The sequence below is a fragment of the Petaurus breviceps genome, unplaced genomic scaffold, assembly GCF_028583685.1.
Source record: "Petaurus breviceps papuanus isolate PSGF00001 unplaced genomic scaffold, PetGlider_PUasm1.0 179, whole genome shotgun sequence".
NCBI classification, from domain to species: Eukaryota; Metazoa; Chordata; class Mammalia; order Diprotodontia; family Petauridae; genus Petaurus; species Petaurus breviceps.
Window position 1 is genome coordinate 120,867 of NW_027185779.1, and position 15,170 is coordinate 136,036.

Genomic DNA, 15,170 nt, shown 5'->3' on the forward strand with positions numbered 1-15,170 from the left:
ACTGTGATTAATGCCTGTAATTCAAGCAAAACATATTCACACTTTGGCCATGTCCAGAAATACTATCTCACTCTGCATGGATATAGTCCATCACCTATCACAAGTTATTCTTGGTTGTAAACCCCTATCTGTTGCTTTTTGGAATAGTATATTCAATGTATTACATACATGTTTTCTACTCCTTTATGTGATAACCATTAAATCTTGTGAGATACCAACTAATTCCTTGATACTTAAATTCTTCCTTTCCAGATGCTTGTAGCATTTTTTTTTTTACCTTGAAGCTCTGAGTCTTAGCTATAATTCCAGTCATTTTCATTTTGAGGTTTCTTTCTGGAGGTGACTGGTGGATTCTTTCTTTCTTTTTTCACTTTGTCCCTTGGTTCTAAGATATATAGATAGTTTTCTATCATGATTTCTCAAGGTTATTTTTTTTTGGTCATGTCTTTTAGGTAGTTCAATGATACTTACATTATCTTTCCTTGATCTATTTTCTGAGTTAGTTGATTTTGATAAGAGATATCTAATTTTTTTTCTATTTTAAAAATCTTTTGGCTTTGTTTTCATTTCTTGTAGTCTCACTGAGTCATTAATTTCTTGTTGGCCCATTCTAATTTTCAGGGAATCTGTTGTATCTCAATGCCAAGCTGTAAATTTTCTTTTCAAGTCTCTCCTCTATAGCTCTCATTTCTTTTCTAATTCTTTCCTCTATCACTCTCATTTCATTTATAATACTATTTTAACTAACTTTTAAATTCTTGTGTCATTTCTTCAAAGAATTCCAATTAATCGAATGGTTAGGATGTGGGTTTTTTTTTTTTTTTTGAGGCTTTGCTTGTAGGTGTTTTAGAATTATTTCTCCCTTCCGGATCTACATCTTTGGTATCCCTTACCTCATAATAGTTTTTTTTTTTGTCTTTTTCTGTTCTTCCAGTGATCTGCTTTGGGCAACCAGGTGTTGCTGGCTTAGCTGGTAGTCCTGGGGGCTGACTCTGTGATCCAAGCTCCCTTGGGAGACCCTCCCTTATGTTGCTGCTATACTAGGTGGGGTCCATGATCTATTCCAGACAAGCCTGGGCTAGGAGCTCTGGGTTCTGGATCTGTTCTTCAGATCCTGAGTCTAGGGAAAGGAGTGTAGTGTTGTTTGACTAGCTTAAAGTTTTGGGTGCTGAGTTCAGGCTCCTAGTCCCTCTAGGAGGCCTCTCAAGTCTGGATTGGGACTATGACTGAGTCCATGATCATTTCTGGGTGTCTCAAGCTGCTGGCCTAACTCGTCAAGTTTGAGTCTGTGCTCTTGTCCAGTGCTGCTGGCCTGGGCCAGGGAATCTGTGAACTACTCTGGGCTGGCCTAACTCGGAGCTCTGGGAACACATTTGGGGGGCCCTTTGCTGTTGGCTTGGGTTTAGGGTTGAATCTGTGATCAGCCCTGGGTATCTCTGTGCTCCTGGCCTAGCTTAGAACTCTGAGTGTTTAGTCTGTGGTCCCAGTCTACCTTTGTTTCACAGTTCCTGCCCTGGTTACTTGCCTGTGGTTTGAATTTGTGACCTTTGGCCGGAAAAATGACCCACTGTAGTTGTTGGAGTCCTTTGTGGGGGGGAAACTGGGTGATAACTGCTTCTTCCTAGTCTGCCATTTTCAAGTCTTCCAAACTTCTCAGTACCAAGCAATCTGAGGCAGAAATTTTGCCCTAGAATGAGGCTACAGTGGTAGGTACAAGAAGGACCTGGGGGGTGGGTGGGATGAGCAACTAGGTGTTGCAGTGGATAGAGCATTGGGCCTGGAGTCAGGAAGATGAGTTCAAATCTGGCCTCAGACACTTTCTAGCTATATGACCATGGACAAATCATGCAACCCTGTTTGCCTTGGTTTCCTTCTCTGTAAAATGAGGTGGAGAAGGAAATGGCAGTATCTTTGCTAAGAAAATCCCAAATGGGGTCATAAAAAGTTGGACGTGGCTGGACTCAACAACAACATAAATACCCTTAAAAATTTTCTGCTCTAGGGGAAAGACCTCAATGGTCCTACCTTAGTTACAGCTTTGAAAATAATAGTGATGACTAAATGTTACATGATATGTGGGAAAGTATTGACATTGGCATTGACTATGGATACCAGAGGACTAACAAAATAAGAATATGAAAACTAAAAATTTGGCTGTCTTTTTAAAAGTCATGGAGTCACTTATGGGTTACATACGTACCATATCTGATTTATGTCCATTTAGTACATCGCACAATAACGATTATATATGTTATTGAGTATGTATCAGATTACCATTGTTTTAAGTTTCATTCAATTAGAACAGTAAACTTTACGGAACTTGAACAAGCATACGTATGTGCTCAATTTTCATTTTGTTGCTAATACAGTTTTAGTACCTGCTCATTTTAAAAAATGAGAGGAAATATTGCTAACACCCAAGAGTACCACTGCCCTCTCACAGGCAGATGACCTCATGCTGGCTCAGAGATCAGCCTATCTGTCTAGTCTTCGGTGTCTGACCTGAAAGGAGCACAGGGGCCCTGTTAATATTTTATATTTATTTGCTTTTTTATTTTATAGACCTTGAAGTCTTTTTCACCAAAGCAGCTTGATCCCTGCACACCCCTAAAAGAGGTCCTAAAATATAAGTGCAGTCGAAGTTAGTAGTTGTGCTTCATGTTTACTTATCAAAAGTAAGGAGAGAATAAACAATGAAATAACCCTTCAGGGAATAATTAATGAGAGAAGAAGTTAGAATGATCTTCAACAGACTATTCAGCAGACTTATGCAAAGCATATACACATAGACAGCCTGGTAGTGCCATGGATAGAGCACTTGGCCTGGAGTCAGGAAGATCTAAATTCAAATCCAGACTCAGACAGGTACTAGCTGTAGGATCCTGGACCAGTCTCTTAGTCTCAGTTTACCCACTTGTAAAATGGGTAAAATAATGGGAACTACCTTTTAGGGTTGTCGTGAAGATAAAATGAGATGATAAAGCACTTTGCAAATCTTAAAGCATCATATAGATGCTAGTAGTAGTACAGTGTTTCCCCGATAATAAGACCTATCCCGAAAATAAGCCCTCCCCTTACTGTGTAAGATTCCTCTAAAATAAGCCCTCCCCCGAAAATAAGCCCTATTAAGATTGCTACTGTAGTGAAGGTGATCCCCTGCGCTACATGCACCATCCCCATCCCCCCCCCATGAAATGCAGGCCGCGCTCCGAGCTGCATCCAATCAGAGCTTCAGCAGTGAGCGCGTCATCCTGTTCTTCCCCAGTGATTTGCTTGCTTGTACATTTTTTGTTCACATTTACCTGTTTATTAAAATTGCTGTCAATGTTCATTAAAATAAGCCCTCCCCTGAAAATAAGCCCTCTGGTGTTTTTCTGTCCAAAAAATTTAGTAAGATAGTGTCTTATTATCGGGGAAACACGGTAGTAGAAGAAGAAGTAATAGTATTAGTAATAGTAGTATCAGTAGTAGTAGTAGTAGTAGTAGTAGTAATGGTAGTATAAGCTCCTTGAGAGTAGGGACTGTCTTTTGCTTCTTTTTGTATACCAAGTACTTGGCACAGTGTCTGGCACATAATAAGTGCTTAATACATTTTTTATTGAATTTAATCGTAATAATTGTTGTCATCATCATCAGGGTACACAGAGACTGAAAGTGACCTTTGAGGACATCTTATTCAAAATCATCATTTTATAAAGGAGGAAAGTGAAGCCCAGTGAGGTTACACAATTTGCCCAAAGTCACATACATGGTAAGTTTAACTTAAAGAAATCACTTGAATCAAATACATGTTAAGCACTTACTGTTTGCCTACATTCTACTAGGTGCCTCAGGGATTGTTGTTGTTCAGTCATTTCAGTCATGTCCAACTCTTCATGACTCCACTGGGGTTTTTATTTGGCAAAGATGCTGGAGTGTTTTGCCATTTTCTCCAGTTCATTTTACAGATGAGGAAACTGAGGCAAATAGGGTTAAGTGACTTGCCCAGGGTCACATAGCTAGTAAGTGTAACTCAGGAAGATGAGACTTCCTGACTCTAGGCCCAGAGTTCTACTCACTGTACCACCAACTACCCTGTCATGGGGAAGAGAGCTCTTTTTGAAAGGCAGGAACTGAATCTTAGAGAAAATTCAAATAATGCAGACTATTTGGAGAGAGGGAAAAAGAGGGGAAGAAAAGGAAAGAAAAGAAAACAAGGAAGAAGAGGACAAGGAATAAGAGAAAGAAGAGGAGAAGAGAGATATGGGTAGAAAGAAAAAGTATAACCAAATTAGGGGGAAAAAGACGTCTTACTTCTGCAGGTTCTCTGATCTGTGTTCAGAATATATCCTTGTTTGCATCGGCAAAGGTATGAGCCAGGTGTGTTGACACAGAAGTGGTCACAGTTATGCTCCATAATATTGCACATGTGGGCCACTGAAAGAGAAAAGTCAAAAGGCATTGGAAAATGGATACTTTAATCAATTCAATTAATTTCAATTAAACACATTTCTCCCTTCCTCAATCCACCTTTACAGCTGAAAAATAATTTTCCAAATGTACAGGTCTGACCTTGTGATTCCCTTCCTCAAACTCTTTCAGTGGTTCCTTATTGTCTTAAGGTAAAACACAACGGGCCCAGCTGGGGATAAGCATCTTATATATATTGTCTAACTGGAACACAACCACACAGTAAGGTAGGTACTATAGCTATTATTATCCTCATTTTACAGATGAGGAAACTTGGACATAGAAAAGTTAAGCCACTTGCCCATGGTTTGAGAGGTTAAGCAAGTTGTTCATGGTTGAGTAGATTGTCAATCAGGTCAATAAGAATTTATTAAGCACTTAATATTTAACAGGCACTGTACTAAAGTCATGTCATCATCTCCCTGGTATCATGATGCTCTTTGAGAACAAAGGACAAACCACAACCTGTGAGTCGTCTGAACTGCCTGAATGGCAACCCAGCTGGCCAGTTCCATTTGAACAATTCATTTCCTCCCCCCACTTCCCTCCCCTCTCCATGAACTAATAACTAATTTACTGATATTATATATACTGATAATACAGTGATATGCTGACAATCACTTTACTGGTAAGCTAACACAGATTTCAGATTGATGAGTCAATACATAATTATAAGAGCAAGGAAAAATCTGAGTCTGTTGTATGAGAGAGTTAGTATAAATATATATCAGCAAATGTAGCTGATGATTTTGGGTATGCATCTATGAAAATTACAAAGTTTATTAAGGAAAATTTAAAAGGGCTAAGGACTGACCTAGGGGCAGCTAGGAGGTACATCAGAGTCAGGAAAACTCATCTTCCGGAGTTCAAATCTGGCCTCAAACATTAGCTGTGTGAACCTGGGCAAGTTGCTTAACCTTGTTTGTCTCAGTTTCCTTATCTGTAAAATGAACTGGAGAAGGAAATGGCAAACCCCTCCAGTATCTTTGCCAAGAAGACCCCAAATGGGGTCAGGGAGAGTCGGTCACAACTGAACAACAACACAGGTAGTATTATCTGCTTTTTGTGGATAAGGGAACTAAGGCACAGAGAAGATAAGCCACTTGTTTCTAGTCACATAATCAAGAAGTGTCAGAGGCAGGATATGAACCCAGGTCTTTTCTGACTACAATCCAGTATCCTCGGTCTGCGTCTTCTGTTCATTCATCCTAATCTGCCCATCCTTTGGTCTTCTGTGCTAATAGCACTGCTACAGTTTGTCAGGGACAGTCTGACAGTTCTTTCACTGTTATTTAAATTGTGTTGTGAAGCAGCATTCCAAAGTGTACATCAGCATTTCTACCCGGCTCTTTATGCTCGTTTCCTCTTTGTTAACACTGTACAGATGTGGCCGAATCTAATCCAGGCCACTCTGTGTCTTGGGATCATCCACTGAGAGCTGGAAAGGTTTTCAGAGGCATTTTGATCCAACTTGCTCATTTTACAGATAATGAAACAGGCCCACGAACATCAGGTGGCTTGTCCAAGGTCACATAGAGAATAAGTAAGCATTATCTTGCTCTGTACTCAGTAGGTGCTTAATAATTACTTGTGGAGTTGAATCACTGGAGTGGGTGACTCTCCCATCCCTGTGAGCCCTCATAAGGAAGAGAATTTCCTCTACTAATACAGATTAGCCACTGAAAACCTTTAAATCAGATGAGGGCCCTAAGATGTTAAGTGAATTGCCCAGAGTCACTATCCTATTCTATATGCTGGCTTGATGCATAAAATGCTCTGAGTATATCATGAAGATGTTTTACTGTTTTAATGAAGAAAAACAATAGGAAACATGTTGTGCTTGAACATTTTCAAATCTGTGATATGTTTCTGTTATTAAAAAAGTTCTGGATTTAAAGTATGTAAGTATTCAGTCACATAATTCTTACATTAAATATGCCTGGATCTCATTAAAAATCTCATTTGTTCCTGGTATTTAATTTGCAACTTCCTTGCTAACACAATGAAACTGAACACACTTAAAATTTAACAAGTCTTGATATAAACAGAATCAGAGTTATGGAAGTGTTCTCATAAACAAAAAAGATGAGCCCCTGTAGAAAGAGAGATTTTTATGATATGAAGATAAAATAGATGCTTCCAATGACTGGGAGCAGTCCAATTAATCCTGAGTTTAAGACATTCTTTGGTTCTAAAGAAATGGATTTTACTTGACTATACTCAAGGATGGAAACAGCTGGTGGCTCTATGGATAGAGCATTGGGCCTCTAGTCAGGAAGACCCAAATTCAAATCCAGCCTCAGATACTTCCTAGCTGTGTGACCTTGAGCAAGTCACTTAACCCTGTTTGCCTCAGTTTCCTCATCTGTAAAATAAGCTAGAGAAGGAAATAGCAAACCACTCCACTATCTTTGCCAAGAAAACCCCCAAATGGGGACATGAAGGGTCAGTCACAATTGAAATGACTGAACAACAGTGTATTCAAGTATAGTATCTAATGACCCTTGTCTAAAATAAGAAGCTCAAAGAATTGAATGATTAAGTCTATATAACAGCAAACTAATTGGAAAAGGAAATCTTTCTTTTTTTTTTTAAGCAATTGGGGTTAAGTAACTTGCTCAAGGTTACACGGCCAGGTGTTTCTGGGTGGGTGCTAAGTGTCTGAGCCTGGGATTCGATCTCCAGGTGTTCTCAACACTGCAGCCGGTGCTCTTACTCGCTGTGCTACCTGGCCGCCCCAAGGAAAAGGAAATCTTTCAAAACAAGTTCCATCTATGATTGATTAGCAAAGATGCACTGTGGGAAAATGGACAGAGGGACGGCCTTATCACACATACTAGCTGTGTAACCACAGACAATTCTCTTCTTGTCTCAGTGTCCCAGCAAATCTGTAAGACTAAGTTTCAGATGCATCACTGAAGGAAATTTCCACATAGGAAGTTCCCTGATGAGGTAACAATTCTAGACTTGTTCTGTTTAATATTGGCTTATTTAGGTTCCATCTTCACCAAAGAGAGACAATCAATGTGCTTCAACATTCTATTCACTTTAATGGGCATTAATTAAGGCTTGCTGTGTGGAGAGCACAGGGGAGAGGTCAAGTGTTGATCAGATAGGGTGCCTGTACATATGGAGCATAAGAGGATGAGGCCTGGGGAATGAAAAACAAAAAAGGTTGGAAGAGGGAAGAATAGGACTGGCCTAGTCTGCTTTCATCTGGGTCTGGACAAATAGGAACTAGGCCCACTGAGATGTTCTTGTTATAGAGGTATAATTTTCATGACTTAGTAAGATTTTTATTTTGTTCTCTGTTTTAATGATTTCCCCAAAGGAAATTATGAGTGACATTTGGCACTCCTAAAGGAATCAGGCCTTCTGGTTATAAAGCTGTACTGTAATGCCAAGGAAAGGCAACTTCCCAAAGGTTCAAAATACCAGCATAGGTGCTCTCCATTTTATTCAGTGACAAACCAAGAACAGAGAAGGTCAAAACATGACATCATTCAAAATACAGCATTTACTAAGGGTGATTAAATAATCTCCAAGTACTACCCCACCCCAGGACCTTCCAATCATTCAATCAATTACAAAGTCCCTGTTCTAAATACTTCTCCACCCCTAGGCTATACCTTCATTTGGTCCATCACAAAGCATAAAAAGGTCAAAAGTTCCCCACCCCTAGATCACAATTGAATCTACCCCAGAGTTACATCAAGTTTAAGCACAGCACTTAATACCCAAATGGAGGTCTTTTCTTCATCTTGACAGGAGGCAAGTTCTCAGCAATCTTAGTTCCTGGGGAGACAAGGCTTAGCAAGGCCACAAGATACATTGCCAGTCCCTTCATTAATTCATCCTCTGTATGTAGAACAGTCCTAGAACCCCTGAAAACATTAGCAAAACCCTCTCCCAGGATTTCTGTAAACATACAACAAGAAAATCCTTCTTCAGGGCTTCTGAACCAACAGAAAGGTTCCCAGACCCCTGCAACAACAGCACTGTTCTTCACCAGTGGACAGTATTCACTCTGTCTGCAGGACAGTCTCCAGACCCCTGCAACAACAGCACTGTCCTTCACCAGTGGACAGTATTCACTCTCTGTCTGCAGGACAGTCTCAGGGCTTCTTAACCAAAAGCCAGGTTCCAGGACTTCTTCAACAACAGGACTGTCTTTCACCAGTGGACAAATCTGGCAAAACAACATCAAAACAGACAAAGTACCAGCAAAACAGCCATGTCTCCTCAGTCCTTGGCAGCTCAGGGGGCAGGTCTCAAAAGTCCAGGGCAATTCAAAGTGGCCCTCAGCAATCCTTCTCAGTCTCTCTCTCTGCCTCCATGAGGTGCTGCTTCCAAAAAATTCTTCTGCCTCTCCCTTGTCTCTCCAAATCTACGTCACCAGCTCCTCCCAGTTCAGGACTTTCTTTTCACATCAACAAGTCCATTCCCCAGGTGGGATTAACAAGCTCTGGGTTTTAACACAATCAATTTGAAAACCAAGCCAATACAGGGGAATCTTTAAATGCCATTACTATCACAAAAGCTGAATTAACTCTTTCAAGTCATCAAGGTCATAAAGGAGACGCTGAAGGCCTGATTCCAGAAATAGCAATTTAGTAATAATAACATTTGCTTGCATTTATACAACTCTTTAAGGTTTGTGAAGCACTTTACAAATACCATCTTGTCTGATTCTCACAACAATCCTGGGAGGCTGATGTTGATATTATCTCCATTTTACAGATGAGGAAACTGAAACTGTGAGAGGTTGAATGACTTGTCCAGTTATACACCTAGCAAACTGTCTCAGGTAGGATTTGAACGTAGGTCTTTCTGACTCCAGCTCTAACATTCTATCCACTGTGCTACCTAGATGCGTAGCATAGCATTTCTCATTCGTAAGGCTTTATCAGGGTCCCCCACGAGGTTTCTCTGGGTGGCCTGTGACCAACTCTCATGGCATTAATGATTCATGTTTTTCTTTCTGGTCAAAATAGTTATTCATTGGTCACAGAATCACTGAATTTCCTAGTTGGAAGAAACCCCAGCATCCATCAAGTACTACCCATACCTGAACAGAATCCCCACTACAACATACCCTCTAAGTGGCCACCTAGACTTCGCTTGAAGGCCTACAGTGAAGGGAAGTCCACTAGCTTTCCAGGCAACCCATTCCACAGTTCTACCCATTACAAAGTTTTCCCTGGCATCAAGCCTTCTAAATTTGTCAGTCTGCAACTTTAATCCATTATTTAACCTTCTGACTTCTGGGATCAAAGAGGACCTCCACCCTCTTCCAAATGGTCCTCCCTGTAGACTTTGCCTTTAAACTGTGTGTGAAAAGTGTGAGGTTCACCAGCTGGTAGAGTTAGTATAATTCCCTCTAGCAACAAGGGAATATGCTCTGGGACAGTCTGGTCCAGTGAGAGGATAATTCCTCTTCCAGCAAAGGGAGGATAATTACGTGACCTAAACATAGTGATGGCAGATATATAATAAATTAGTGTGGGCAAAGAGCTTAATACAGCCGAATTAATTATCATCACGACCTAAGGTGCTAGGTGTACTGGGAAATTAAAGAGAAATTACCAGATGGAGAAAGAAGAGAAGGGAAAGAGTGTGGTTTAAGTGATAGGCTAGGGGAACAAGAGTCTAAGGAATATGGTCTTTCAACAGGTTCAGTAATAAGGCAACTAGTTGGACAGAACACTGGAGCTAAAGTCGGGAAGGCCTGAGGTCAAATCCAGCTTCAGACACGTCTCAACTGTGTGACCCTGGGCAAGTCACTTAACTTGGGTCTGCCCTGTTTTTCTCATCTGTGGAGTTAATAATAGCACCTGCTTCCCAGGGTGTTGTTAAGGATATAATGAGATGATAGTTGTAGAAATTTTGCAAATCTTAAAGCTCTACAAAAATGCTAACTTATTATTATGAGCAAGGCTTAATAGGTAAATAAAATCAAACAGGAATGTTACTTTGGCATCTACTCCAAAGGTGTTACTGAGTCTCTAGAAAGACCAAGGAGAGAAAAATGTCTTGCCTACCCCAGTGTAATGGGAATGGGAATCTGAAGATCTTCCCTGCTCCTTAACAGACCTTTGGGGGGAATCTGAAGACCTCCCCTGCTTTGGAAGTAAACTCTGCCCCCTAATAGACTGAATGTAGTCACATGGAGCCTGTGGTGGGAGGAGTTTGCTGAAGGAAAGCGGAGCCTGCAGGAAGCTGGGAGCCGGAGCCAGAGAGAGGTGCTCAGGCAAAGAGAGAGAGAGGTTTGTGGGTAAATATTGATCTTATATTGGTTTGTGGGAAGGCTGAAGGATGTTGTGGTTCTCAGTGTTATTATGACTTCTGAATATCTTTGGTATTATGATGGAATTGGCTTACTGGTTTTGGGATTTGGTTTTCTGGTGTCTAAAATGCTTTGGTTCTGTTCTCTGTATGGAGAGTTTGGTATATTTTGTGATCAAACATCGTGAGATATTTATAGTCACAGTCTTTATCATGATCGTGGGTGCCGTAAATATTGCATTGGTGCTACATTGGGGGGGAAGGATGGGGTGCTTGTGACCAAGCCTCCACCCTGAGCCATTGTTTTATGTGCAAAGTTTTTATATTATCCCTGTTATATGGTTGCAAAGTTCTGTTGACACCAGTTTTTCCACCAGTTATCCCTGAACTCTCATTTATTATCAATGTATTTTTGCCATGTAAAGGACATGAAAGATCTTGGGGCCAAATGTAATGGGAATGGGAATTTGAAGGTCTACCCTGCCCCTTAACAGACCTGCCTGTAGTATATTCATCTCTTGCTTTCATTGTTGTCAGATTGATATTTCTAATGCACAGGTCTGACCACATCATTCCTCTGTAGAAAAGGATAAAATAAAAACTCTTCTTTTTGATATCTAAAGCCTTTCACCAATTGGCTTTAGCCAACCTTTCCAGACATTTCATATCACTCTCTTTCATATATAGGCAGTTCTGCTGTAATACATATTTTGAAAACATGGATTTTTTCCAATATGATTGATATTACAAAGCATTTTGCAAATTTCAGGTTTCCTTCTCTGTAGCTTCTTCCATGAGAAACAGGGAGAGTGGAGAATATTTTGCTACTACACAATTCACAAGCGGCAACCCTTCTGAAGCAAGTCTTTTATAAGGTCAAGTGCTGTGTTTATAGTCTATCTGCTGGTGTGGTTTGCCCCACCCCTCCTCCTCCCACCCCAACCTCTACCCTTGTCCCCTTTGGCCTTGGCTTCTGGCCCAAGGACTGGAGTTTTGGCCTGCTCCGCTTGCCTTTTCAGTCTATGGAGAAAGCATTCAGGGATCACTATTCATTCATTCATTAATTTATTTATTTTAAGCAATTGGGGTTAAGTAACTTGCCCAAGGTTACATGGCCAGTTATTTTGTGTGGGTATTAAATATCTGAAGCCAGAACCAATCCCGGGTCTTCCCAACTCCGGGGCCGGCGCTCTTACTGCGCCACCTAGCCGCCCCAGAGGCCACTATTTATTATAGTATTTATATATTTCTTAACTATTGAACATGTATACAGCTGTGCTACATACAATTTCTATTAGGTTCCTATCATTTTTTAAATATGTCACCGATGAGGGTTTTAGGTATTTTGCCTGCAATCCCACTTTCCCCACAAACTCTGTGGTTTTTCTTGCTCAATTCTACACATTGAGGTGTTTTTAGGGGGGACATTGGTTATTGGTCAAGGGGCAGCTAAGTGACACAGAGTGCTAGGTTTGAAATCAGGATGATTTGTCTTCGTGAGTTCAAATTTGGCCTCAGACACTTTAGTAGCTATGTGACCCTGGGCAAGTCACTTAATTCAGTTTCTTCATCTGTAAAATGGGTTGGAGAAGGAAATGGCAAACCACTCCAGGATCTTTACCAGGAAAATACCAAATGGGGTCACAAAGAATCAGATATGATTAAAACTACTGAACAACAAAAACTAAATGTTGGTTAGAGAAGAATTGACTCGCCATGTTCTCTCTTCTCATTGCCCTTCTTTTGAGATGCGTACTTTCATTAATGGTTTAGCTCAGGTGCTACCTTCTACCTTCTAGCCTTTCCTGATTCCCCTTCTGCCCTGAATTTTTTAAAATATTTACTTTGCATATACTTTGTTTCCTAGTTACTGTTTTCATTTTTGTCTTCGTATTATTCGCTATGTCTAGTGCAGTAACTGACTTATAGTAAATATTTCATAAATGCCTATTGATTTGAATTGAATTCTGTTCCACCAGATTGTGTCTGTTAATCCAGAAACAGGACATAACTAGTAAAACCAGGACAAGTGCCACCAAGCACCCTCTGGGGGAGAGGAAGAGGCCCAGTCTGTAGGGGCCCCTGCCAGGAAGATTGGATGAGTTAGAACTCATCTGGGACATAACTGCAGGAGTAAATTGTGGTAAGGGAATTAGGAAGCAGCCCTATTATAAATAATTTTCTTACTCTGGCCTCCCTGCCCTGCTTATAGCTCTGTGGCACAGTCCAGAATTTGTGATAGATTAAAGTCAAGTTTGCTGCTGAGTAGACTTCAAAGGGTCTTGGACAGAATCCATATTCTTCTAGACTGTGGCTCACCAAGAAGACCAGACTGACTGACATGCAGTGGGTCAAATGAGTACACCACTTAGCTGGCATGTTTTGGGTTTTTCCCCACCTAACCAACTATGATTTGGTAGAACTGGCTGGTTGTTGCATGTTCTTGTAGACAGAGCCTTAATTTACAAAACATGTAACTTCCAAGTTTCTCTTGCAGCCACAAAAAAGGCCTGAGAACATGACCTTAGTAATTTTCCTTCTACTGTCATCTTAAGGGTCACATCCTTTCTTGGGAAGTTATCTAATGCAACTTCCCCCCCTCCACCTCCCCATCCTAGAAGTCATAACAATAGCTAGCAGAGTAGTAAGGTCTGCAAATCACTTTCTGAATATTACCTCATTTGAGTTTCATGATAACCCTAGGAGGGAGGTGCTGTTATTATCCCCATTTTACAGATGGGGAAAGTGAGGCAGACAGCAGTTAAGTCACTTGCCCAGGGTCACATAGCTAGGAAGTGTCTAAGGCAGAATCAGTTCAGGTCTCCCTTACTCCAAGTCCAGCAGTCTAACCATTGCACCAGCTTGATGCCTAATTATGAGGAAGCTGAGGGTGGAAGGAAGTGGCTTGCCCAAGGTCACACGGGTAATAAGGAGTAGAGCAGGGATGTAAGACCAGTTCTTGATACAGGGCTTTTTTTTTTTTTTTCATTTGTAGGGATGATATAGGGATTTCATTTATAAAGACTATAGTTTCATTTATAGGGATGATACTGTACCATTTGTTACACTGATGTTCTCCTACAAAGGCAGTTTAGATGGGTAATGGATCTCTAAGGCAATGGCTTTCTAGCTAGGCACCCCCAGGAGGACAAGCTATTGGTTAAGAACACAGTAATGGTGCACACGATAGTGCCCTCCCTCCCAAGTTATTTAACAACAAACAACTTTGCATATATTTGCATTCACTCACTTTATATTTATGCTGCACATATACATTTTTACATGCACTTGTTTTTCCCTCCATTAGAATGTAAACCCACTGCAGGTAGGAACTGTTTCGTTCTTTGTACCTGTAATCCCAGTATCTAGCACAGGCCTGGCAACATGCTTAATAAATACTTGTTCACTGATTGATCAATTGATTATTGTTCCTCTGGATTCCTAACTTGTTCTTTGAGAAATCAGTGTGCGAGATAAGGGAGGTGAGGAAAAGTTCTTTTGCTGGAGCTATTATTCCCCCTTTCTTCTGTTCCAGTCATTACCCTGTCTGTCAACCTCTACCATTTACCTTTTCCTCTCCTCCTATTTACTTCCAATTCCTCTTAAAAATTCATAAGGAGGAGGGACAGTCATTGCACCCCACTACCAAGTTCAGATCTTCTATTTGCCATCATCACTCAGCACCAGCCTGTCTTCCTTTAAAGTTGAGCTGGTCCTGTCCAGATCTTTACTGTTCTCATCTGAGGACCTCTACGTCACCATCTCTCCTCTTCAATGAGGTTAATAGACAGATCCCAAACTTCACCTCGGTTTCTCATCCCTTTCAGCCATCCTGGCCTCCCAGGTCTTTAATCTTTTTTAACTCCCATTATTCCTGTCTTAGGGATTCTCTCAAATATACATATGTGATTATACCTGAAGCACTCTGTTCTCTCAACACCTTCTACTTAATTGAATTTGCCTCAGGTGCCAGACTGCCTGGTTTAACTCCTTCACTAGCTACCCACACTGATGAAATCACAGACCTTCACATATCACACAGTCAAAAGGTAATTCGTTTTCCTTGATTATGTTTATATGAGTTTCCCCTTCCTTTTTTCTTCCCTCCCTTCTTTCCCTTCTTTTCTTCCCTCTCTATTTTCCTTCCTTCCCTATTTCCTTCCTTTCTTTCATTCTTCTTTCCTTCCTCCCTTCCTCCCTCCCTCCTTTTCTTCCTTCCTGTAATGTTAATGGATATAAGATCTTCCCCACCTATTAAAAGGCCTCACCTGGAGCCCATTATGGGAAGCTTGCTTAGGGGAGGCTTGCTTGTAGGAAGGCTTCTACATCTTTTGTTAATTTCTAATTAGGCACTGAGTCTCAGGGTTGTGATGCCCTCTAACTCTTAAAAAGGGTATAAATACTCTGAGGTTGGCTTTTTCTTTTTTTTTTTTTTT

At 40.8% G+C, this 15,170-nt stretch overlaps 1 protein-coding gene across 2 annotated transcripts in view; it reads right to left on the reverse strand.

Annotated features, from left to right (window-relative positions):
- Positions 1 to 4,418, reverse strand: part of MATN2 (matrilin 2) — a 114,415-nt gene extending 109,997 nt beyond the window's left edge. For both annotated transcript variants that reach the window (XM_069086581.1, XM_069086580.1), the window contains exon 1: positions 4,294 to 4,418. In XM_069086581.1, coding sequence (XP_068942682.1) covers positions 4,294 to 4,408 — 115 coding nt within the window. In that variant the 5' untranslated portion in view covers positions 4,409 to 4,418. The remainder of the gene's footprint in view (positions 1 to 4,293) is intronic.
- Between the last annotated feature and the right edge of the window lie 10,752 nt (positions 4,419 to 15,170).